The sequence below is a fragment of the Caretta caretta genome, chromosome 1 (genome assembly GCF_965140235.1).
Source record: "Caretta caretta isolate rCarCar2 chromosome 1, rCarCar1.hap1, whole genome shotgun sequence".
Classification (NCBI taxonomy): domain Eukaryota; kingdom Metazoa; phylum Chordata; order Testudines; family Cheloniidae; genus Caretta; species Caretta caretta.
This window is the reverse complement of record NC_134206.1, coordinates 28,748,057-28,773,246: the sequence shown is the minus strand read 5'-3', so window position 1 is coordinate 28,773,246 and position 25,190 is coordinate 28,748,057. Positions and strand designations below refer to the sequence as shown.

At 47.7% G+C, this 25,190-nt stretch overlaps 1 protein-coding gene and 1 long non-coding RNA gene across 6 annotated transcripts in view; one reads left to right on the top strand and one right to left on the bottom strand.

Moving 5' to 3' along the window:
- The window catches only part of AMOTL1 (angiomotin like 1), a 122,183-nt gene extending 106,668 nt beyond the window's left edge, over positions 1-15,515 (bottom strand). For 2 of the 5 annotated variants that reach the window (XM_048843375.2, XM_048843365.2), the window contains exon 1: positions 14,725-15,515. Coding sequence is in view for 2 of the 5 variants with exons in the window: in XM_048843348.2 (XP_048699305.2) it covers positions 4,177-4,225 (49 nt within the window). In the remaining 3 variants the exon portion in view is untranslated. Of the gene's footprint in view, positions 1-4,176; positions 4,387-4,413; positions 4,445-14,724 lie in introns of those variants that run through there. The other 3 variants (XM_048843341.2, XM_048843348.2, XM_048843356.2) reach the window with 2 other exon arrangements.
- A 128-nt stretch (positions 15,516-15,643) lies between these two features.
- Positions 15,644-25,190, top strand: part of LOC142071584 (uncharacterized) — a 61,923-nt gene continuing 52,376 nt past the window's right edge. Inside the window, exon 1 of the long non-coding RNA XR_012667701.1 lies at positions 15,644-15,847. This is a non-coding gene — a long non-coding RNA (uncharacterized LOC142071584). The remainder of the gene's footprint in view (positions 15,848-25,190) is intronic.

The window sequence follows — 25,190 nt, the reverse complement described above, 5'->3', positions numbered from 1 at the left end:
AAAGGAGTACTTGTGGCACCTTAGAGACTAACCAATTTATTTGAGCATGAGCTTTCGTGAGCTACAGCTCACTTCATCAGATGCATACCGTGGCCACGGTATGCATCTGATGAAGTGAGCTGTAGCTCACGAAAGCTCATGCTCAAATAAATTGGTTAGTTTCTAAGGTGCCACAAGTACTCCTTTTCTTTTTGCAATCACTATAGAGTTACCTCATAGAGGTATTGTGAGGCTTAATCTGCTAATGATTGTAAAGTGCTATGAGATCTTTGGATGAAAGTTGCTGTAGAACTATTATTTGCTATGACATCACAACAGAGGGCATGCTGGGGCTTCACAGATGGGCAGGAGCATGGTACTGCAATTTAAGGGGGACTGAAAAAAAAAAAGGGGAGACTTTAATGTAACTAGAGGGTGAAAAATCCCTTTACCTTTGCTATTTGGAGGACTCAACACACAGTTGGTTTTTTGATAAAGTATTTACAGGCCACCTTTAAAATACTTTTCAAATAATTAACTCTTTTTGTTAATTGCAACATAGCTGTCATAAATACACCCCTCAAATTTCCATGCAGACAATGTAAAAGGACCCCATTCAATTTAAAAATCAATCTCTCTCTCTCTCTCTCTGAAAGGCTTTTTGTTTTTTACCTACTATTGTAAAACACCTAAAATTATTATAAACACTATAAAGTACTACTATAAATGCTACCATGACCAGGGCCTTACAAATGCGTCGATAGATGAGATATAACTGATCATTTGCTCTGTGCATCTGACAGCACCTGCTGAATAATCATTTGCATGGGTTCCACTGTATAGCCACTAAGTCAATTTCCACTATTGTTCTTGTTCATACAGCAATGGGAGAGAGAAAAAACTTTTTTAAAAAATAGGAAAATGTAAAACCACAATAACTGGCAGTGAGACTTGTAATTTCAGGTTCTAAACCTGCCTCAATTTAATTGTTTTCTTCTTTAAACTGACTTGATTTCTCATCTATGCATCCTTTATATACAGTTTTATCTTCATTCTTTCCTGTGGTGCATTAGTATGTTTCACCATTCTCTAATAAAGTGTAACCTAAATACAAAAGCTTCTTTAGACCAGTTCCTTCTCCTCCCCCAGCCCACCATGCATGCCTGCAAAAGAAGAAAATATCCTACTTACGTCTCTCCTCTGACTTCAAACAACCTTACATGCATATTCCCCTTGTCTGATGATGTACTCTAAACTCTGATTAAAATTGCTAAGCCCAAGCATCCAGAAAGACAAATTCTAATCTATATGTGCTCTAAAGGCTCCTATCTCTTTGGCTTCACCAACTGCTAAATGATTGCTGAGTGTTTTCAAACTCACATTTTCACTTCTAGTGCAGGATGCTTGATTGAATAATTATTGTCACTTTAATCACACCTCAGTAATTAAAATGTTTCAAAGAAAGGAGTCTGTTAAAACTTCTTGCACTGATGGCCTAAACCACTTTAAACGACAATGTATAGTGACATTTCTGATGTAGAAGAGTATTACAAGTGGCCTGGGGTTCTTTTTAATAAGGGACTTTTAAGGACAGACACATCACTACCCACAGACATTTAGTTCCCTAACCTTAAAGTTCAGATGGAAATAGTTTCAGTGTTCTCTAATAAAGTTTAATCAAACACTTGACATATTCAACCTTAAAAGAAAACTGGAAACATAATGATAGGACTTGATGGAATGATGGAATCTCCATCATTGGAGATTTTTAAGAGCAGGTCGGACAAACACCTGTCAGGGATGGTCTAGATAATATTTATCCCTGCCTTGAATGCAGGGTACTGGACTAGATGACCTCTCCAAGTCCCTTCCAGTTCTATGATTCTATGACTTAGACGGTCATTTCTTTACTGACCCTAAAACTATTTTTAAGACGATAAATGTACAGAAATCATGTGTGTTGCTTGGGAAGGTTTTAAAAACTATTGTTTCATAAGAGCAGCCATACTGGGTCAGACCAATGGTCCATCTAGCCCATTAGCCTGTCTTCTGACAGTGGCCAATGCCAGGTGATCCAGAGGGAATGAACACAACAAGTAACCGTCAAGTGATCCATCCCATGTTGCCCATTCCCAGCTTCTGGCAAACAGAGGCTAGGAACACTTCAGAGCATGATTTTGCATCCCTGCCCATTCTGGCTAATAGCCATTGATGGACCTCTCCTCCATGAACTTATCTAGTTCTTTTTTGAACTATAGTAGTGGTTCTCAAACTTTTGTACTTGTGACTCAATCAACACAGCAAGCCTCTGAGTGTGACCCCCCCTTATAAATTAAAAACACTTTTTAATATATTTAACACCATTATAAATGCTGGAGGCAAAGGGGGTTTGGATGGAGGCTGACAGCTTGCAACCCCCCCATGTAATAACCTCGCGACCCCCTGAGGGGTCCTGACCCCCACTTTGAGAACCTCTGAACTACAGTCTTGGCCTTCACAACATCCTCTGGCAAAGAGTTCCACAGGTTGACTGTGTGTTGTGTAAAGAAATACTTCCTTTTGTTTGTTTTAACCTGCTGCCTATTAATTTCATTTGGTGACCCCCTAGTTCTTGTGTTATGAAGAGTAAATAGCACTTCCCTATTCACTTTCTCCACACCAGTCATGATTTTATAGACCTCTATCATATCTTCCCCCCCAACCCAGTCGCCTCTTTTCCAAGCTGAAAAATCCGAGCCTTAGTAATCTCTCTTCATATGGAAGCTGCTCCATACCCCTAATCAATTTTTGTTGCCCTTTTCTATACCTTTTCCAATTCCAATATATCTTTTTTGAGATGGGGCGACCAGATCGGCACGCAGTATTCAAGATGTGGGCGTCCCATGGATTTATATAGAGGCAACATGATACTCAATAAACGTGGAGTCTCTCTCTGCACAATTTAGGGTCATTCAGCTCTCACACTGCATTAAAGCTGAAGACAACACATAAATCAGCTGAAAAATAAACTTGTGTTGCTGCTTCTTCATGTTAAGTGCCACCCCTGTCCCCGGCAGCATGCACGGGTGGTGGGACCCCCAGCTCCCTGACGGCAGGGCCTATGCATTAACATACCGGGGTCTCTTCCCCTACACTGCCACATTCCAAGGAAAGCTCATGGATCAGAATTTCTGAGCTGGTGTCTGTCCGTTCAGAGTTCCAGCGTTGAGCCAGCTGAGGATCAGGCCCCAACCTTTAGAGTGTTGTTTGCCCAGAACCTTTCAACGCAACTTTTTCAAATTATCACCCGACTCATTAAAAGTATTGTCTGGAGGGTTATCTAACAGCCGTATTTCTGACCATTCCATGGAACAAAGACAGAATTGCTGAGACAGGCTGCAGAAGCGCAGTACATCTGTACTGACTGATTGCAGAACCGGTATCAGAATGTGCACGGTTTGCCCCGAATTCTGGTTACTCAGCACAGCTTTCATACAAGCATGTGGCTTATAAGCTTTTCTCTGTTTGAGGCAATTCTCAGACTGTGGGTCGGGACCGCATTTTAATGGGGTCGCCAGGGCTGGCTTAGACTCGCTGGGGTCCGCAGCCAAAGCTCAAGCCCAAATCCAAGGGCTTCAGCCCTGGGCAGCAGGGCTAAGGTTAGAGGCCCCCTGCCTGGGGCTGAAGCCCTTTGGCTTTGGCCTCCCGGCATAGGGCAGTGGGGCTTTTGCTTCGCCCCCTTCACCTGGCGTGACGGGGCGTGAGCGGACTCAGGTTTCTGTCTCCTCTCGTGGGGTCCTGTAGTAATTTTTGTTGTCAGAAGGGGGTCGCGGTGCAAAGAAGTTTGAGAACCCCTGCACTAAGGCACCCTCTCAATCTCTCTCTCTCTCCCCCAGCTTCTTTTCCCCTTCCCCAGTCTGCTCCACTATCAACAAGCGCTGAGCGAGGGAACAGGCACTTCCATGGTCAGGCAGCTCTGACTGAAGGAATCTCAGACATTGCAACCATATGTCAGCCTCTTTCAGGGAAAAGCGAACTAACTTGACTTCCCAGTCGCTGTTTACATCCAAAATAAAGCCCCAAAGCTGCAATCAAAGGCTTCAACCCTTCCGCGGTGCCCCCCAAAGTCTCCCATGCTCTGTTAAAGGAGATCACATGGAGCAAGTAGCTTTTGCAATTTCCCCCCACCTCCTCCAAAAATAAGTTTGTGTTTATTACCTTTCACTTCTTGCTCAGAAGTTCCCGGCAGAAACTTTGCAATCCACATGAGGCTACCATGGCTAGTTTTGACCCCACCAAAAAAAAAAAAAAAAAAAGCATAAAGCGGCTACCGTGCAAACGTGCTGCTTGACATGATGTGTAGAAAACGGATCGAGATGCAGAGGAAAACCTCAGATCCAGGACACAACAATCAGCCCCATTCACACTGGAATGAAAGGAATGTCAGAGCTTTACCTACTGCCCAAATCATGGTAGTCTCTGCTGGGTCCTAATGTTGCACCATGTATCCAGCGAGAGTTCAGTCCCAAGCAGACTGTGCTGAGCGGGCTGGGCGGGATAGGGGACTGGCATCGAAATGGTAACACTAACACACACACACGCGCACGCACACGCCAATGAGCTACCAGGTCCTAGTGCACCCGGAGTAAAGCAGGACAGATCGAACTCAGTAAGCGAAGTCTCTGGCAGAGAAGGCAACGCTGGCATAGCAGGGCCTGCTGGTGGTGGAAACCCTGTGGCAGGAGTTTGGAGATTTTAACCGCGGTTTCATCTAAAACTCCTTCGGATTTTATTCTAGGGCATAAAAACACATTGAAACATTTTTAAGCAACCGCTTAAGGGAGTGACAAAATACTTGGTGGTCTTCTGGTGAAGATGGAGCAGAGTCATGCTCCACACACGGGAGGGCGGGGGGTGGGGGGGAAATCTGGTAATTTCTAATTAGAATGGTCTCCTCTGCAAGTTTCTTCTGCCAATATTTGCACTGGAATGGATCGAACTGAATCCATCCCTGAAGGTAATTTAAGATTTTATTTCTTTTATATTCAGAATAATCACATTTCATTCAAATTGTGTTGGTTTGGGGGTTGGTGATTGTTTTATTTAACAATTTTTGTTTTGTTTAACAATTCTCTTGGTGATACATAAGTCAAGACAGAGTCATGCTCATTCTCACTTAGCTGTGTTGACTGACAGCCCAATAGGAGTAAAAAGCAGAAAAAGCTTAATCACCAAAGTCACAGATCACAGGAAACAGCAAGCATGTCCCATTTTTACATGGTCAGTTTTTCAACCATAATCACCATCACTTTAGGTGGTTAGGGTACCAACATGGGACTTGGGAGACCTTGGATTCCTTGCTCCATCACAGTCTTCCTGTGTGACTTTGGGCAAGTCACTTAGTGTGTCAACAATGCAAAAATAGAATAAAATAAAAACTAATAAAATAACCAAAACTCTGCTGCAGCAAGTCTCAGAGCCTGAGTTTACAGACTTGGGCTTGTGGTGATAAAAACAGCTGTGTAGACATTCCTGCTTGGGCTGGAGTTGGGCTCTGAAATCAGGCAAGGGGGTTGGGACAGCTACATGGCTATTTTTAGTGCCCTAGTGCAAGCCCTCTGAACCCGAGCCTATCGACCTGGGCTCTGAGACTTGCTGCTGCAGGATTTTTTTTTTTGCCAGTGTAGACATAACATTTGTCTCTCTGTGCTTCAGTTCCCATCTGTTAAATGGGGCTAATAGCACTGCCCTACCTCACAGGGATTGTTGTGAGGACAAATACATTAAAGATTATGAGGTGCTCAGCTACTGAGAGAATGGAGGCCATATAAGTACTCAAGACGAATAGATAAAAAAATGTTTTTAGCATTAAAACCGGGGCCTCAGGCATTGGTGGTACCTCAGTCTTTCATTCACTGCCTATGGCACACAAGTTTAATCTCCTGAGGACCGAAGGGCTTTAGTCTAACCCAAATTATCACTCAGAGTTGATGGTTTAATGGTCCATTCTGGCCTCAGACTCCATGAAACTATGAAAACAGGTCTGGCCATGTTTATTACCTTCCACTCCTTCCCCATCTCAGTGTTCCCCTTTTGTAGTATTGCTATCGTTTATTTGTATTACAGCAGGGTCTAGAGGCCCCAGCCAACATGGTAACAGCCCATGCCCCAAAGAGCTTACAGTCTAAAGAGCTAAGACAGACAAAGGGTGGGAGAAAAAGCATCTCTCTATCATCATCATCATCATCCCACTTTACAAATAAGGAATGGTGGCACCAAGAAATTAAGTGACTTGCCCAAGGTCACACAGACAGTCTGTGGGAGAGTTAGGCATTGAATCCAGATCTCCAGAGCCCCAGTCCCGTGCCTTTAGCAAGACCATTCTTGCTCTCTGTTAGGAAATCCTTTCACACCGGTTAGAATTTGAGTGAAGGATTTGCATTTTGTTAGTGTATTTGCACTTTCGTTGTTTTGCTGAGCAGCATCCCAAGTGTGCAGATGTGGGGGGGCAGTATAAATAACATTACTGTTATTAAATCCAGGCCCTTCTCCCTGCTGCACAGCTGCCTCCCGACTCATTTTCCCATAAATCGCTTACTGTACATATTCCTTCGTGTCAAGCAGTGGATTTATTGACTGTGCTGGACAGCAGTACTGTAGAAACTGGAAAACAGGAAATTTGTCAGCACACAGTGGTTCTTTGCCATTCAGCACACCAGTTCCACAGGATGCATTCTCATTATGGCTGGAATTATTCATGATTTAACTTCACCAACCGTACCTAAGCAAGCCATTCTTCAGACTTATGATGCTGTAGAGTCTGATTGCGAAGTGGGAGACCTACCGGTATGTGGGTAGCATGTGTGTGCGTGTGATTATTTTGGACTTAGTGCCTTTCATCAAAGCATCTCTAAGCACTGTACAAAGGGGTGCACTCAGCTTTCTGAGGCATGGGGGCAGGCAGGCATACCCCCTTCATGCCATGTATCTGTACTCAATGTGCTGTACCTTTCCCTTATTTCCTGGCGCCAACATTTCTTACGGTGACTGGATAGTTCCTTCTTTTGTCTCTCATCAGGAGAGAGAACACAATGCTAAGGCATGTCTATACTTTGAGCTGGGGGCGCAAGTTCCAGCTTAAGGAGACATACCCATGCTAGCACTGATCATGCTAGCCTGCTAAAAATAGAGTGTAGCTGTCATGTCAAGAGGAGCCAGCCACCCCGAGTATGTACCCAGTGCTAGCACTGGCCCATACTCAGGGTGGCTAGCTCCTCCCACCACTCACATGGCTATGCTGTACTTTTAGCATGCTAGCTTGATCAGAGCTAGTGTGAGTATGTCCCCTCGAGCTGGGAATCACACCCCCAGCTCAAAGTGTAGACGTACCTTTAGATTTCTCTATTTAATTGCTCCAGCTACCTTTACTCAAGCAAAACTTCCAGTGACTGCAGGATTAGCCCTATCCTAGTAGTTACTTTACAGTGCCTAGAATGTGCAAGGTGCTTTACAAACCCACAAAGAAGACAAAGGGGCTGATCCTGGGCTCAGCCCTTGTTCCTATGTGCTACTCTGATGGTGTAGAGGGGCCAGAGAAGTGCTGCAACAGGCTGGAGGAGAATCTCCCCAGTGCAGCAGCAGTGTAGCACCATATTTGATGCTATGCTAGCCCCCTCATAGCCCCCAGCATGGGGTGTGTGCTAGAGATGGGGCTGAGAGGGGAGAATCTCTATAGTGATAAATACTATGGGAATTCTGGGCTCCTCTAGGCTGTCGTGCATTCCATAGGCTGCCTGGGTAAGGCTTCTGTAAATTAATTATTTTTTCTTTAGTTACCTTGATCCTGTATTGAATTTTATACAATCTGAATAAAACTAGATTTGTGGGATTTAACTGAGTCTGGTTACATTAGCCAGAGACTCCTCCAAGCCAGTGTTTAGAAAGGTTTGGTTTGGTGTTTTAGCCTACCCTTACAGGCACCTGCAAAGAGGATTATCTCCTAATACGTCTTTCTATAGCCCCTTCAACGCACAATGCATGATCTGGATTGTGTTGAATTTCAGAGGATGATGGTCTCTTTCCGCCTATATAACTTTGTTTCTCTTTCCCCCCAAACCCTGTATTTTTGGAGACACATTTGCCAGTGCTTTTCAAAGTCCTTCTCTTGTTCAATTCTGTTTTGACTTCACAATGAATTTAGTGGTTGTGAAGGGTGCAAGATTGGAGACTGAAGTTCTCTAGTAGGTGACAGGTCTGGTACAGGCCAGCAGGAGCTCAAGCTTCCTCACACCACTTGTCTAATGGAGTTAGAATGTAACCCTAAATGGGACAAGAGGGTATTTCAGTTCCCATGCCCACTCAGTCTTTGGCCTCTCTGCTGAGGATGCCTATTATAGTCATGTAAACAAGAATTCACTATGAACTGGATTGATGATATCATCTTTTTGATGATAAATCATCAAATTTGATGATTTAACTGGGAATTGGTCCTGCTTCGAGCAGGGGGTTGGACTAGATGACCTTCAGGGGTCCCTTCCAACCCTGATATTCTAGGATTCTATGATCTCATTTCACATAGGCCCATGACCAGCCACCTATTGCTAACAAGGGCCCTGGAACAGATTTAAGACCAGCAATCTAAAAATGGAAGGCTCTCTAATCTATGAGAGAGGGGGAAAAAAAACTTCCCCAGATTTCCCACGCATTTCTGCTTTAGTTGGGAGTGGGCAGAGCAAACGTTCCCCAAAACGTGACAAATTTTTCCACCCATTTCTAATGACCCTTCTGCACTGAGTCATCACCAACCTCCTGTGTCATCTCGAGTCCCCAGTCAGCTCTGTCAGTGACTCCCTTTTACTATATAGGTCTGTGATGTTTATTACACCCAGGCTGCAGGCAAGAGCACTGAACTCCTGTGGACTCGGCCGTTCTGAACAGTAAGTTCAGTCTGGTATTGATGCTCATTACATTTAAAACCACCTACGCATGTCATCACATTGACTCCAAATGCAAACAAACAAATAATTATCCCATTCCAGCCGACAATTTGGCAACCCCAAATGCCTGCACCCCATATTATTTCTTGATTGTGACTGCCACTTCTGATGTTAGACTAGGCAGCCCACGACTTACAGCCCCACTAGCATTACCCCCTGCTATAGTGTATGTACAGCCAGCCTAAGATAGGAACAACCAAAATAGTCATGGTAAGATGCTTGGACAACAGCATGAACCAAAACGTGGAATTAAAATACAGTCTATAAAGAAGACGTTTTATTAGAGTAAATTTAGTAAGTAACACAGATCCATTAAAAAAAAAAAGCCTCCTTACTATGTCTCCTGCCCAGTCAGATGGAAAGAATGTAGCTGTTCTGATTAATCACTAACTTCATTTATCCCAGATACACGGCTTGTTTCAGCAGATATTATTTTAACAGTCATCAGCTTCTCTGAAATGTTTTAAATTATGAGCAGAGGCACATCCACTTGTGCTCTTCAAGCAGTAGTTCCATAATTCCATCTGCAAAAGGTGTTTAAACAATCCAGCTACCAGATGGCCAGTAAACTCAAAAACTTGGTGAGCATTAAAAGAAATATATTATTGCACTAAATTAATAGCCACTGCCAGGTTTTCACTATGGTGACGGCTGTACATATTTATCAGCTCCCCTCCGCTGTGCATTTAATAGGCAGCATTGCAACTACAGACAGCAAAGTCATCTCTGCACATCTGTTTTCCCAATTTTGCCAAAGAGCTTTCATTTTTCTTTCCTCTAATAATTTGACCTGTTTCATTTCTGGCAGAGGACTCTGTTAAATGGAGCACTAGCTTCCTGGATTCATTCCAGCCAGAGATGAAGTCAGAACAACAAGGAAAAAAAGCAGCTGGTGGCTACTAAGCAATGGGAACAAACAGGCAAGGGATTTTTAAAAAAGTCAAATGGGATTGGATTCCTAGTTGTAATGGTTGCACAGGAACAACGTACCACAGAAACTGTATTTCCTGCAATCACAGTAGTTGTAGCATGCCTCCCCTAGTACATCTAGATAATCACACGTGTTCAGCTATCAGGAAATTTGGTGCACAGCCTCTAAGAATTTCCACAGATGTATTAGGTCTTTTACAAAAGCATTCAGATCTGGAGTCAGGAAGAGTGGGTTTCCCATCTCAAACCCCATCCCCCCATTTTATTTTTCCACTTTTATCAAATTTCCATTACTCTATCACAGATTTCTCTGATCCACTCTTGTAGGGAGAGAGCTCTTTCTTCGCACACATCTTTCCTCATCTGGCCTCTCTTCATCCTGATATTCAACTATCTTATCCTAAAGCAGCAAACAGACCAATTTCTAGTGACACTTCCAGGTGGGTGTGACTCAGAAGTAGGATGTAGCTGTGGCAGCATCAACTGACGCCCCTCCTTAAGAAAGCATCTTTCCGTTGCCCTTCCTTTCTCCGAGACCAAAAATTCCACCTCACAGCTCACCAAGGAGACAATACAACATTCTTCTGCTAGGCTGCAGAGCAAGTGTGAAATATTCTGTTTTCATCATTTACAGAACAACAGTCACAGGCAGAATCATAAGTGCAGAAATCCTGAATTTTGGGAGAGTAGACAGAATGGATGAGAAGAAGAGAGAAGAGTTCATTTTAGGCTAATCATTGTGGACCCCTGACAAAATGATGCTTCCAGTACTTGCTTATCACAATCGTTTTAACTTGGGAATGAGTACGGGACACTTCAGCTAGCAGCTACAAAAGGGCACAATTGTGTCAGATGATGAATACCTCCGGAGGCTTCTCATCACCCTCAGTTCCTATGCTCTTGTGAAACTGAATGTGCAAAGCTCGACTCAGGAGATGCCCTTTGTCATGCAGGATCAGACTCATTGGTGACTGCTAGGGACGACAGTACTGATCATCCAAACCAAGCCTTTTATGAGCTGTGGGGGGAAAAAACTGGTTAAACTTTCTTCTCCTCTATTATGTTTCATGCTGGAAGCCAAAAGAACCCAAATACCATAATAAAGACCATTCTCATGATATTTCAAGCTATATAGGAAGCAGGAAGGACCCGAATCTCATGAAAGTGCTTGGAGCACTTCTGTACTTGGAAGTCTCTAACTATCTGACAATGAGGAGATCTCTCTCGATCTCTCTCTCTCTCTCTCACACACACACACACACACACACCTCTGTCTTGCTAAAAACTCTCTTCCTTCTTCTAAGCTCTAATCTTTCCTTGTTCTTCCATTTTTGCACAGTTGTCTCATATTCTGTTTTGGTCTTATCTAGTTTAGATGTGAGATCCTGTCTTACTCTAGGTTTGGAAGGAACAATGGAAATGTAGGGTGCAACCAAAACTACGTTTAATAATAATTTCTGGCCTCTGGGACGTTGAATGTTCCCACACAGCCGCTACTCCCCTTCCCACACAAGTGTTCAGATGGGGAGCAGGAACTGGGTGGGAGCACCCTCAACTTGCCAGTTGTACCAGCACACCAGGGAAAGTGATTTGCACTGAGTAGAGGGCTGGAACAGATTATTTCCTTCTCGGAGCAGGAATGGAACCAGAGAGTCCTAGGTCACAATAAAGTTCCTGGTCTACTCTCAGAGAAGCACAGTAATGCTCTATCCCTTGCTTAGAGCTTGTGGCAAAGACACAGTTAGCCTAGTTTTGTAGGTCCAAAAGATCTTGCTAGTTGATCATCCAAACTCTCTGCTGTTTCATTTAACCAAACCAGATCTTAGAACTTTTGAGGTTCAGCCATCACTAGTGAGGATGTGGTCAAGGGAAGGGCAAAAACAATGACAAAAGGTACGTAAAGAAAGACTGTGAAGATGTGAGGGATCAATAAGAAAAGCACCGAAGGGAAGAGTTGGAATCTGCAGCAGGGCAAGTACGTTTTAAGTAATTTGCAGATTTTAGACCTATAAGATCAGTTAGGCAATGGAATAAGCAGCCAAAGGATGGCTGTTGACATTGCATCGCTAGAGATATTCAGCACTAGACTAGACACCCATCTAGTATGGATTATTTTTTAATAATCTCAATCCTGACATCAAGCAAACAGAGCTCACAAGAGCTTCCCTACAATCCAGTTTTTAGAATATAGTTTCCATTTAGGCATTGCATTAAGAAATCCAAACTCTGGGCACCAGAGGTTCACAGTAGAGATGTGTACATGATAAAATGACCATTTTTCTTCTATGCAGTGTTGTTGTAGCTGTGTTGGTGCCAGGATATTCGAGAGAAAAGGTGGTTGAGATAATAGCTTTTATAGGACCAACTTATGTTGGTGAAAGAGACAAGCTTTTGAGCTTACATAGAGCTCTTCTTCAGGTCTCCTGAAATTGGTCCAATAAAAGAAACTACCTCACCCACCTTGTTTCTCATTTTTAATTCTGCCTATGGACAACCCTGTGTTTTACTTTAGGATGCTGGTGATCTATCAGTTCCTGTATGTTGTCTCCAAAAGAGGTTGTGTCTCCATAAAATCCAATCTCCTTACCAGAAAACCAGTATTTCAGAAAAAGGAGTGTATGTTCGCAGCAATACTCAAATCTCAGGCTTCAGAGCATAAAATGATCAATGAAGGAGTCAGGGAAGACATTTCCCCCCAACTACATTGCACAAACGGTGCACTGTGAGTGGTGGGGAAGGAAGATTCACTTCCCACCGAAGTTCATGTGATGACCATTCCTGGAGGTGGAATACCAGAACTTAATGATCCAATGAGGGAAATTGTACGTTCTTATGGACACACAACGTTGCCCTCTGTGAGACATGATGCTCTGCTCCAATGGTCAAGTTTAAAAGTGCATGACTCTCTGTGAGGCAGTGGGGAGGATTGGGGGGAACCACAAGAGAAGGGTCTTTCTGCATGTCTAGCTAAACAGAATGTTGAAAGTCGTACCACAAACAAATACAGTCCTGAAATATCAGTGCACCTCAGATTAGACTCTGCCCACCTCCTTCTGTGAGAACATAATTAACGTGTTTGGTTTTAGAGAGGTCTGCTCTCTGTCGTTTAGTAATGTGAATCACGTCACTTGGTCCCAGAGCCCTCACAGTGCAGAATGCTGACAAAGAGCACTGGGCTCATACCTGAGACCACCCTAACTTAAGATGACTTTGGTATGAAGCATAAGCACAAAGGGAAAGCCATTGTTCTAGGTCCACTGGCACCAAGGGGTTATATGGGGAAAGAGTGTACCTCTTCCTCAGGATAACCGCTTTTGCTGTGAGTGCCTCAGCTTCCGCTTCTCCCATGCTGAGAACCTGCTGCTGAACAGCCATCTTGCTCAATGGCAGTAGGGCAGAACTGTCAGTGTGACAATGGAGCAGGCTAGGCACGCCAGGCTGGCTGTGATGCCACCAGCTTTTCTGAGAAGCCACTTGCCCATAGAACCAGAACATATTTAGTCAGCTCTCTTGGAATAACTGCACTTCGCATGTTTACTGCACATTACACCTCCAACCTTTCCTACTTCTAAACTACCCGGGAACCTCTTGCCTCATTTTTCATTTTGTCAGGCAGTCTTGAAAGCATGACCCACACCACCACCACACATACACACACACTCACTCTTGTGTCTCCATGCCCTCTCCCCATTCCTCAGGGCAACAGGTGGTCAATATCTTCAGCTGTCTCTACAGGCGCTGATGGTATGAGCCACCTGTTGAGGATCTTCTGATGAGCAACATGTAGTCCATCTCATCCTCTCTGGCCTGCCTCAATACAGCACTTCTAGCTAGGGCTACAAAACAGACTACTTCTGCCAGGGCCCTGCTGAGCTGGGGTTAAGAGAAGACGCATGACCTTTATTGCCTAACGATGTCCTAATGAACCTGCTAGAGATTATGGATCATCTCTCTTAGAAAGCAAGTGCTGGAGGACCCCAAGCAAATAATTAGGGGGTGTCTCTCAGCCTCAGCTCATAGACCCGACAGCAGGGTCTGTTTGCTGCTTCCTGTTGCATTATTTGGGTAGATGGTCACCCAGTCCCCAGAAATGCCTTTATGCCTGTTTGAGCCAGTCGCCTACACTGGGTGGCCCCCAAGAAGCTACCTAGTGCCCCCTGCAGCCCAAACAGGGGAACTTCTAGCTACAAGACTTAACAGGGATAGAGCAGGCCACCAGCACCCAGTTCCCCACTTGAAGGTAAAGTGCGTGGGATCTTGAGCCCAAGCAAGGGGCTGACTGTATGTTCCCCTAAGTTTGTCGAACCCTGCCAAACCAACCCATATGAAGTGAACTACTGATTTCATTCTGGGAGCTGGACTCTTCACTCCTCAGACTTCACACATTTCTAGTCCTGATTCCCCTCTGCTCTAACCACTAGGAACATAGCATACCAGAGAACAAAGTTTTGGGAGCTCATTGTAGCACTAACCATCAGAGCAGAGAGTCACAGAAGTGCTGGTGCCAGGCACGGGTTAAACTTTAACTGCACTTCCAAAAACCTGGAGCATTTACACTTTCTGCAACAGAAAGGTGCAAGCTCTTGGCACAAAATTAAACACCCAAGCAAATGTGATTCAGAAAGGTACTAAATACATCTCCTACTATGCAGCAGTGTCCACCTCTCTGGTCTGTGCATTTAAAAGCAATGCAGAAAGGAGCCACTGGTAATGATGCATTTATGCGGCAGACTGCACTCAGCAGCTGCCCTATTTTTTAACTAAGTCTTCTCATCCAAATTACAGTATAGGATGCAGAGAAGAAAAAGACATAGGAATATATGCTCTGCATGGGACTTACCCAACTGATCCAATCTGAGTGGTGCTGGTGCGCCTTCAGAAATCTCATTGTCTGCAGGAAGAAGAACAAATGCCTGGAAAGAGCAGCCTGATTCATAGATGTATATTGTTAGAGAAATAAAACTGCTTCTAGTAACACTGCAGTGAGGCCGTTGCTTAGCTCGCCACTAGTTCTGCCAGGTGGTGCTTTCTCTCAGCATGTCTGTTTGGAAATTAGCAATTGTCAAAGAAACTTTGGGTCAATTCAGCCCCAAAACCAAAGCATATTCTTGCTGCAAAATGAAACCTCATCGTCCCACCAGCACCCATACACTTTGCGCTGGCAGAGTCCTGGGGGGCTGCACTGCACCATTCTGATCCGTGATGGGACACCCAGGCTGCACATGTAAAACAACAACCTCATTTTCTGCTGTGTCCTCCAGACTTTTCAGAAGCCCCGCCACTCCCATCGCCTGTCCCTTTTAGTGGCCAAAGATTGGCCAGAAGCATCATTAACCAGAGCAGAGGCTCCAGAAGTGAGCACGCTGATCCTGTGTCCACCTGAATGGACACAAACACCTCCCTTCGCTACTGCAGGCCCCTCTTTGCCATCCGGCCTGCCTGCCCACTGGTTGCTAGGCAACCACAGCAGGCAAACGTATTCGGCATTAACTCTCCCACCCTCGGTGAGATTTTTTGTTTGTTTTTCAATTATTTAAAAAGAAAAAAAACCCTGAAAAAGGCCAGATCCTCAAAGACAAATAAATAACAAAGAAACCAAAGAGACTCTTTCCCCTTCAGTCACTGGATTTGATCTCCCAGATACCAAAATCTCTTGTCTATCAAATGGGGATGTTGTGTAGCCAGAGTACATTTCAACCTATGGAGAGGAGGGGAAGGGCTACAGCCCAGTTTTCTCCCTCCTCCTGAATAGCAGACCAAGCGAGCCCTTTAACTCTGTGAATTTTCACCTGTAACACTCACAGGAGAAACTCTCACAAGGCACTAGAAGAAAATTAATCACTAGGGACTATCCTACACTGAGGATAAGACATGGGGACTTGAAATCTAGCAAGTCACCCTCACCAAAGGACCTTGACACTTCACACACATCAGTGAATTTATCCCCACAACACCCCTGTGAGGTAAGGAAGTACTATTATACTATACTGTCTTTGTTATTGGGATCTTCAGTCTAGCAGACAAACCTGTAAGTAGATCCAGTGACTGGAGGCTGAAGCCAGACGAATTCAGATTGGGAATAAGATGCAAATTTTTAACCGTAGTGAGGTTAATTAACCAATGGAACAATTTACAAAAGTTGTGGTGGAATCTCCATCACTGGCAATTTTAAAATCATTACTGGGTGTTTTTCTAAAAGATATGCTCTAATTCAGTGGTCTCCAAACTTTTTACACGCAACATCACTTTTCAAATTTAAGGGCAACACAGGATCTACTGTGCCCCTTCCCTGGGGCCCCACCCCTTCCCCAAAGCCTCGCTCTGCTCACTCCATTCCCCCCGCCCCATTGCTTGCTCTCCCCCACTGTCACTCATTTTGAGCGGGCTGGAGTGGGGGTTGGGTTTCAGGAGGGAGTGCGGCCTCTGGGTTGGGGCCAAGGGGTTCACAGCATGGGAGGGGGCTCTGTGCTGAGCCTGGGGCAGGGGCTGGGGTGCAGGAGGGGTTGTGGGCTCTGGGAGGGAGTTTGGGTGCAGGAGTGGGCTCCAGGCTGGGACACAGTGTTGGGGTGCAGGAAGGGGAGGGGGTGCAGGCTCTTGGAGGGGAGTCAGGGCTGGGGCAGAGGGTTGGGGTGCAGAAGGGAGTATGGGGTGCTGGCTCTTGGAAGGGGGGTCAGGGCTGGGGCTTGGAGTGCAGGAGGGGGTTTGAGGTGCAGGAGGGGGTATGGAGTGCTGGCACCAGGACGGGACTTAGGGCTGGGGGTTGGGATGCAGGAGGGGGTTTGTGGTGCTGACTCAGGGCTGCGGCTTGGGGAACAGAAGGAGGCTTGGGGTGCAGGAGGGGGTATGGGTTGGTGGCTCTGGGAGGGGACTCAGGGCTGTGGGTTGGGGTGTGGCCTCCCGCTGGGCAGCACTTACCTCTGGCGGCTCCCAGTCGGCGGTGCAGCATGGCTGCCACTAAGGTTGGCTCCCTGCGTGCCCTGGCCCCACGCCACTTCCGGAAGGTGCCAACGTGCCCCTGTGGCCCCTTGGGGGGACAGGGGGCACGTGGCTCTGTGCACTGCCCCTCTCTGCCGGCATCGCTCCTGCAGCTCCCATTGGTCACAGCTCCCTGTTCCTGGCCAATGGGAGCTGCGGGGGCGGTGCTTGCAGGCAGGAGCAGCACATGGAGGGAGACCCCTGCCCCCCCGCGCGCCCTCCCCCCCCACCTGCCGCCCCTGGGGGTGCAGGGCTGCGCTGGCCACTTTCTGGAGCGGCGTGGGGCTGGGGCAGGCAGGGAGCCTGCCTTAGAGGCAGCCCCGCTGCACCACCGGAGATCGCGATCAACTGGGAGATCCTCTAGGATCAACCAGTTGATCATGATCGCCCGGTTGGTGACCACTGCTCTAATTCAAACACGAAAGTCCTATGGCCTGTGTTTTACAGGAAGTCAGACTAGAGGATCACAGTGGTACCTTCTGGCCTTATTATCTGTGAATCATCCCCACTTAACAGATGGGGAACTGAAGAACAAAGAAGCAAAGTGACTTGCCCAGAGTCACACAGGAAGTTTATGGCAGAGCTGAGAAACGAATCCACATCTCCTGAGTCCCAGGCCAACCTCAGCCACAAGCCCATCCTTCCTTTCCTGACCTTAGCTGAGGCAAGACTATGCTATGGTGCCAATAAGACATCAGCCAACATTTAATGGTTAGGTCGAGGGACAATGGCGGGAGATGTCTGAGGGTTCGCTAAGACAATGCTTGTTTCAGAGCAGGTGGAAAAAAATTTATTTTCAAAAATTTTCATAAAAATTTCAGTGTTTTTCAAAATTCTAAAAATGCAATAAATTTTTTGAAAAATGTTTAGAATTTTTTCCCCGTCAGATCTAATATATTTATTTGCAAAACTATAGAGTAGATTGGAACACAGATTGATAAATGTGCACACACACATACCCAAATTGTATAAATGTATCTAATCATTATATCTGATCATCTCTCTCTTCTCTATCCTTATATTTTGCCTGTCTTCCTAGAGTGTAAATTATTGATGGCAGTGACCATGTCTACCACTATTTGTTCAGCCCCCAAGCACAAACAGGATCAGGGCCTCTGGGAACTACAATAATGTAAATATGAAAGAATAACATAGACCTGAGCACATGGCCAGTGTTCAACAAATCAATAGTAATGGGAATTGAGATAAGACCATATAAAATGTTTTTCGTCTAGATATTTAAAATGGACAAAGTAATTACGCCAGGAACCTTAAATTATCTGTTGCCTTATCCATCCTTACTTCATACCCTTTTAAACAAACAGACTATTGTGGAACAGCCTTCTTTTCCCCTGCAACTCCCACATTGGACTGTGAGGAAAAGAAAATACATTTTTGTGCAAATATTTAAGTACATTAGACCCACAATTTGGTGCATTCAGATGGACCACCATCAGGAGAATCTTCCCTGACCCCGCCCCTGATGAAGCACATCCCCTCTATCAAAGGTGGACTGCAGGATCAGGATAGCGCCAGTCAGGGTTTAAATTCTCAAAGATTATTTCCTGGAGGCCCCTCCCCCCATTCAGGGCTCCGGACTTAAGTCCCCCGGGACCTAGCGGGGTGCTGGGAGGCACCGGCACCTCCAGCGGAGCTCCCATGGGTTTGAAAATATTTACCAAAGCTCTGCTCCAGTGGGTTCCTGCTGAATTTAAGCCCTAGCACCAGTGCAGGTGAAGTGCTATCCAAGTTTGGTAAGCAGCGAAATGACAATTTTATCAGCTTATTATTAGTACAGCCTTATTCACTTCAACACAAACACACACTATACCTCATAGCTAGAGACTGCTGAATAGCATCAGAATCTCTAGTGTTAACAGGACATGTTCTGGTGGTTGTGGTCATTGTCTCCAGGGACTGAACCAAGGATCTATGGATCTAAAATGGGCATACTGAATAAGACCAATGGTCCATCTAGCCCGTATCCTGTCTTCCAATAGTGGCTAATGCCAGATGCTTCAAAAGGAATGAACAGAACATGGTAATTATTGAGTGGTCCATCCCTGTTGTCCAATCCCAGCATCTGGCAATCAGAGGCTAGGGACATCCAGAGCATGGGGTTGCATCCCAGACCATCTTGGTTAATAGTCGTTGATGGACCTATCCTTCATGAACTTATCTAATTCTTTTTTAAACCCAGTTATAATTTTGGCCTTCACAACATCCCCCAGCAACGAGTTCCACAGGTTGGCCGTACATTGTGTTGCATAAGCCCCTGCTGCCTAAGCCAAAGGACAAGGTCCGATAGTTTGAAAGCATTTGTAGGGATAAAGGCCATGCAATACCTTGGACAATTCCCAAGACATGTAACAGGTGCCAAGACTGGCCATCACCAGCACTAAAGGAAAATCAATAGAGTTGGGTGGTACATTTTTGTTAAAGCAAAACACTTTGGTTTCCACAAAACTGTTGTTTGGAAGGTTTTTGGGTCTGGGGCATAGAGTGATTAAACAGGTGGATTAAAAGCTGCACAGCTACCATACCTCCTCTGTCACTAGCAAAGTGAAAAATACCACTGTGAGTCAGCCAGTTGATTTCATCCAGCTTCCAGTTGTCACCAAGGTCCATGCTTCCCATACAGTGTCAGAGAGTTGCTGGTAACACCTCCTGGAGTTCTTTCTGAGGAATAACCAAAACCTATTGTGAATTATTGCAATTGCCAGGCTTCAAAATCTGCAAACAGCTAACCACTGATGCAGAGCGAAACTAGTATTTCTATGTCTAACCCTATTGGCCAAATTGTGCCCAGACCACACATGGGGGTGCAAGACATGGAAAGGGTGTACAGTTTCCAGATTACGTTTAGGTGTTGGTTTGACTAAGGTGAAGTGGCAATTTGTTTTCTTGTCCTGTGAAAAATTTTGACATTTCAAAATTTTTTCCCATCCATTCGCACACCAGGATGAAGTTGAAGTCTCAAAAATTGTCATTAACTGGAAAAAAAAATCAGTTCAGGTCAATTGAAATGTTTTCTCTCAGTTTTAACTTCTCTTTTTTTAACATTTTTAGTGTAAATTTACTAAAACTTCAGAACAACTTGAAACATCAAAACTTTCTGGTTCAACAGAGTTGAAACCTTTTTTAACCAAAATTTTTTTAAGTCAGATGTCTCACACCTGACGCTGTTTCATGAACAGTTTGGGTTTCGACAAATCGGCATTTGTCAGGGGAAAAAATTTAAAAAAAGTTGCCACCAGTTCTGTAGCTGTATAACCTGTGTCTTAGAGACTGCTGTAACAGTAGCAATTAGCCAGGGTGCTTCAACTTGTGGTCCCTGGTTTAAATGAGAGGGAGCTACTGGCAGGATTGCTAGATAGGCTTTTTGAGCTGAGGTCAGGGAGAGTGCTTTATCAACATTGAGCCAAATCATACTAAAACATTTACAATTACTTGCTTTAAGTTTTGCCATGTGCTTAAGAATTTGATTAGCACATCTTTAAAAATTTCACATGTGTGTATTGTGACAGGGTCGGGCCAGATGGCTATAAGAGTAATTTTTTTTTTTGAAGCAAAAGATGTTTTTTTATTTGCATAACACACAAAGTAAAAACAGCAGCATATTTAATGTGTAACACAGCAACCAATCACAACTGTTTTCTCATTAGCTTCAGGGGAGGGAAGTGTTCAAGCTTGCCTGGGCCCAGAGCGGGGGGCTTCCTCGACTCTTGTGGTCTTCCACCCTTCTGAGTTACCTGATGGTCCAGAGCGAGGGGGCTTCATCGACTCTCATGGTCTTCCACCCCTTCGAGTTACCTGGCACCACGCCCAAGTGTCACCAACAATTCCCTCCTCTGAAAGCACCCAACAAGAGGGTCAGGCCATGGGGTGGACAATCCGGGGGTGGGGAGGGAGGCACGTGTACCCACGTGTGAAAGGACCCCTCTAAGGTGGTGGTGTCCGCAGCAGCAATGGCTGGGGCTGGGATCCCTTACTCTCTCCCCCAATCAAAGGGTCAGACAAAGGGACCTGGATGGGGACACTGAGCAGAGAACCTTGGACAGCACCCACCGCTCCTCAAAAGCATCAAGGGAGTCGGTGGACGCCGCCCAGAGGAACTCCGCCCGGATACGTGAACAGACCAAGGATCGGAAAACAGTCCCACAGTCACAGGAAACTCCATCGGCCAACCTCCTCTCTTTGGTTTTATAGATGGCCGTTTTAGCCAGGGCCAGGAGGAGGTTAACTAGGAGATCCCGCGACTTTGTGAGGCCACGGACGGGGAGTGCATAAATAAAAAGGTGAGGGGAAAAATGCAACCAAAAACATAATAGGAGATTTGTGAGGAGCTGGAACAGGGGCTGCAGCCTGGCACACTCCAAATATACATGTGCCAGGGTTTCCCTCACACCACAAAAGGGACAAGTATCTGGGATGGGGGTGAACCACGCCAAGTACGTGCCCGTGCTCACAGCTCCATGAAGGAGCCTCCAACTGATGTCCCCGACGGGCCTTGGAACCAAGGTGGAATATAAGCTGGCCCACGGGTCTGCTCACCCTCGAAAGGTGGCAGAAAGTCTCGCCACTTTGTGTCGGAGCGGGACACTAGGGTGAGGGCATGAAGGGTGTGGAACACGAGCATGTATAGAGGTTTCCTTGGCGCATTTTGGAAGTGTACCAGCTGCAGTTCATGCAGTCGGCTCACAGTGAAGGGGTGAGGGGGTCGATTGGGTCTGCGGGGCAGGGGTCCAATTAAAAGGTCCGGCAGGCCTGGGGTAGAGGGTGGGTGGGGTGTGCCCTCGAGCAGGACCCGGTCAAGGTAAGCTCGAGCAGCGGGCGGCAAAGTGGCCTTCGCCTCCTGAAGTACTCGCCGGGGGGTGTGAGGTCTGGAGAGCCCCATGCGCCGGGCGAGCGTCAGAGCGTACAGTTGGCCCGAGAGGGGGCACCCCTGCCATACTCCTCGCCCGAAGCTGACCGGTTCAGTCAGGGTCCAGTTGAGCTTAACAAGACACTCTGCGGAAGTGTACAGCACCCGGAGAAAACCCACAAACTGGGGTCCGAAGTCAAATGCCTGCAGAGTGCTCAGGAGGTACCCGTGGTCCACCCTATCGAACGCCTTCTCCTGATCTAGGGACAGGAGGGCGAACGACAGACCGTCTCTACGCCCAAGTTCCAAAAGGTCCTGAACCATAAATAGGTTATCAAAGATATTGCGGTCTGGGACGGTGTAGGTCTGGTCTGGGTCGATCACGTCTGCCAGCACAGACCCTAGCCGCAGCGAGATTGCTTTCGCTATGATTTTGTAGTCCGTGCTGAGGAGCGAGACGGGACGCCAATTTCATAAATCGCGGAGGTCCCCCTTCTTCGGCAATAAGGTGAGCACAGCTCGCCTGCACAAAAGAGGGAGGACCCCGCTCTGCAGAGACTCGGCCCAGATGGTGACTAGGTCTGGGCCGAGGATGTCCCAAAACACGCGGTAGAACTCCACGGTCAGCCCGTCCATGCCTGGAGACTTATTAGTGGGCATACGACGGAGGGCTTCCGAGAACTCAGCCAGAGTGAGAGGCAATTCTAGCCGGTCTCAGTCGCTCGCGCTGACGGTAGGGAGCTCCTCCCAAAGCACTCTGCAAGCGCTAGAGTTGGTCGGATCCAGGGAGAAAAGACTTACGTAGAAGGCTCGGGCCCCCCCGCACATCTCCGCCGGTTCCTTGAGGGGGGTGCCATCTTCTGCCAGGAGGCAGGTGATGTGTTTCTTAGCCCCCCTTGTTTTCTCCAGGGCATAGAAGAAGCGGGAGCCACGATCCATCTCCCGAGGGAGGCGGATGCGGGATTGAACAAAGGCGCCCCGGGCCCGATGGTCCTCGAGGGCCCGGAGCTCCTCCTGCTTCTTCCGGCACGCTCCGCAGAGGAGCGGGTCTTCGGGGCTGGTGGCCAAATGCCTCTCCAGCTCTAAGACCTCCCGTTCCAACTGCTCTATTGCCGCTTTTCTCCGTTGGCTGGTGCCCCGGGTGTAGTCGCGGCAGAAAAGCCGGGCACGCACCTTCCCTAGGTCCCACCATCCCCGCACCGAGGGAAAGGCACGCCGCTGCCCTCACCAGGCCAGCCAGAATTCCCGGAAGGACATCACGAGGCCTTCATCCTCCAACAGGCTGTTGTTAAAATGCCAATAGGCCGGCCCCGGCCTCTCCACACAGAGGGAGGCTGTCACGGTGGCTAGGTGATGGTCAGAAAATGGGGCCAGCCGAATGCTGGAGGAGTGGGCTCGTGAGAGATGGAAGCGTGATAAATAAATGCGGTCCAACCGGGAGTGGCTCGACCGATGGGCTTCCACCCGGACAAAGGTGAACGTGGAAGTGTCATCCGGGTGGTGGTCACGCCAGATGTCCACTAGGGAGTGATGTTCAACTATCTCCCAGAGGGTGTCCGCGGCGGCCGGGCTCTGCTCGGTCCCCGAGCGGTCTCGCTCCTCGAGGGTGATATTAAAATCCCATCCCAGGACCAGGCACTCGTGACAATCTAAGGTGCCGAGGAAGGTGGATGCCTGCTGATAAAATTGCAGCTGCTCCGGGCCCGATGTCGGGGCATAGACGTTAACGAGGTTAACCACAAGCCCCTCTATACGGACCCGGAGATGCAGCAGGCGACCCGGCACGGCCTCGGAGACCCCTAGCGCCTCGGGCCGTAGGTTGGGGGAGAACAGGGTCACCACTCCAGCCTGCCAAATCATGGAATGGCTAAAGTAGACCCTGTCCCCCCACTCCAGCCGCCAACTGTCTTCGGCGGTCAGATCCGTATGGGTCTCCTGCAGGAAACTCACAGAGTACCCTCCCTCCCGAAGGAAGGAGAGCACCTGGGACCTGCGGAGAGCCATCCTACAACCTCGGGTGTTCAACGTTGCGATGGTGAGAGGTGTCATGGGGGGACCCGGGGGGGATCCTCACTGGCAGGGACGCTCGCATCCCCCAGCAGGCCGCACAACAGTCCTTGACCCATCCCGTAGGTGAGTAATTGGTCACAGAAGACGCGGACCCGCCAATAGGCCGCGGCATCCTGCTTCCCCATCCCTTTACCTTCCCCCATGAGGGCCCTTGTGGCCCGGAGGATTTGAAAAAAATCCCCCCATCGCTGGAGAGCAAGTTGTACCTTGTTGCAGGAGCCACGGACATCCTCTAAAAGCTTCCACAGCTCTCCTCGCAGCTCACGGGGGGGTGGGGTTACGGTTTCCCGGTTGTTCCCCGGCGGGGCCGTTGGTGCAGCCCCGTGGTCCACTAAAACGGACAAGCAGGGTGCGGACCCCCGACGGGGTGCCTGATGGGCTGGAGCTTCTAGGCCCCCCTCAAGCTCTGGGGCGATAGGGGGCGGTGGAGGGAAGATAGCAGCTCCTAATGGGTCGGGACAGGAGAACACAAAGGCCGCTCCCTGGGTGTCATCAGTTGGGAAAGGGAAGGAGACAGCCCCGGTGGCGGCAATAACATTGCAGGAGGTGAATTGGATAGGGGTAGGGGCAGGGGCAGGGGCAGAGGCGAGGTTCTGGGTTTCGGGAGGCAAGCAGCTGGATGGTGGCGCCTCCCGATCAGACTCGAGGGTCAAGGGGGTAGGGAGGGAGCTCTCAGTGATACCAGGCGCGGGCTCTATGGTGGATTTAGCGGCCACAGCATCAGGAGGTAGATTATCTTCTGTTGGGCCCCCGCCCGGGAAGGAAATAGATTGCTCCGCACCAACGCAAGGGGGCCCTGGTGACTCGTGTCCTGGCCGCGTGGCACCAGCTGTCACCTGAGCGGGCTCGGTGGTCGTCAGCGGGGTGCCATCAGCAGCCGGGTCAATGGAGGAGTCCAGGGGCTCCTCGGAGGTGGGAGCAGAAGCAGCAGTTAGGGGGAGGGAGCATGGGGAAAAGAGGGGTGGAGTGAGGTCGCCCAAATCGAGGTTTGCTGGCAAAAGGTCATCCTCCCCCTGGGCAACCGGGCTCAGATCTAGGGCCTCGATCTCCTCGAACATAGAGGAGAGGACACTTTCCATCACCCCAGGGTTCTCCCCACTGGCACCTGCCACGGTGGTTGCCTTGGGGTTCACGGGGGCTTCGGGTAGTGTCAGGACAGAAGGGGCTTCCTCAAGGGTCTCGGAGGGGAGGGTCTCCCGTGGAGGGGAGACACTACCTTCTGGTGCTACCACGTCTTCCCAGCTGACACCAGTGGATGGGACGCACTCGTGGGCAAAGCGGAAGGTTCGGCATCGGTGCCTCCCTTCCTGGTCTTCCAGAAGGCCTCCGCCTCGGGTAGATGAGGCAGAGCTCGAGCCTTCCGCTTGCCTCGCTTCCCCTGGACTAGGGCCCAGCCC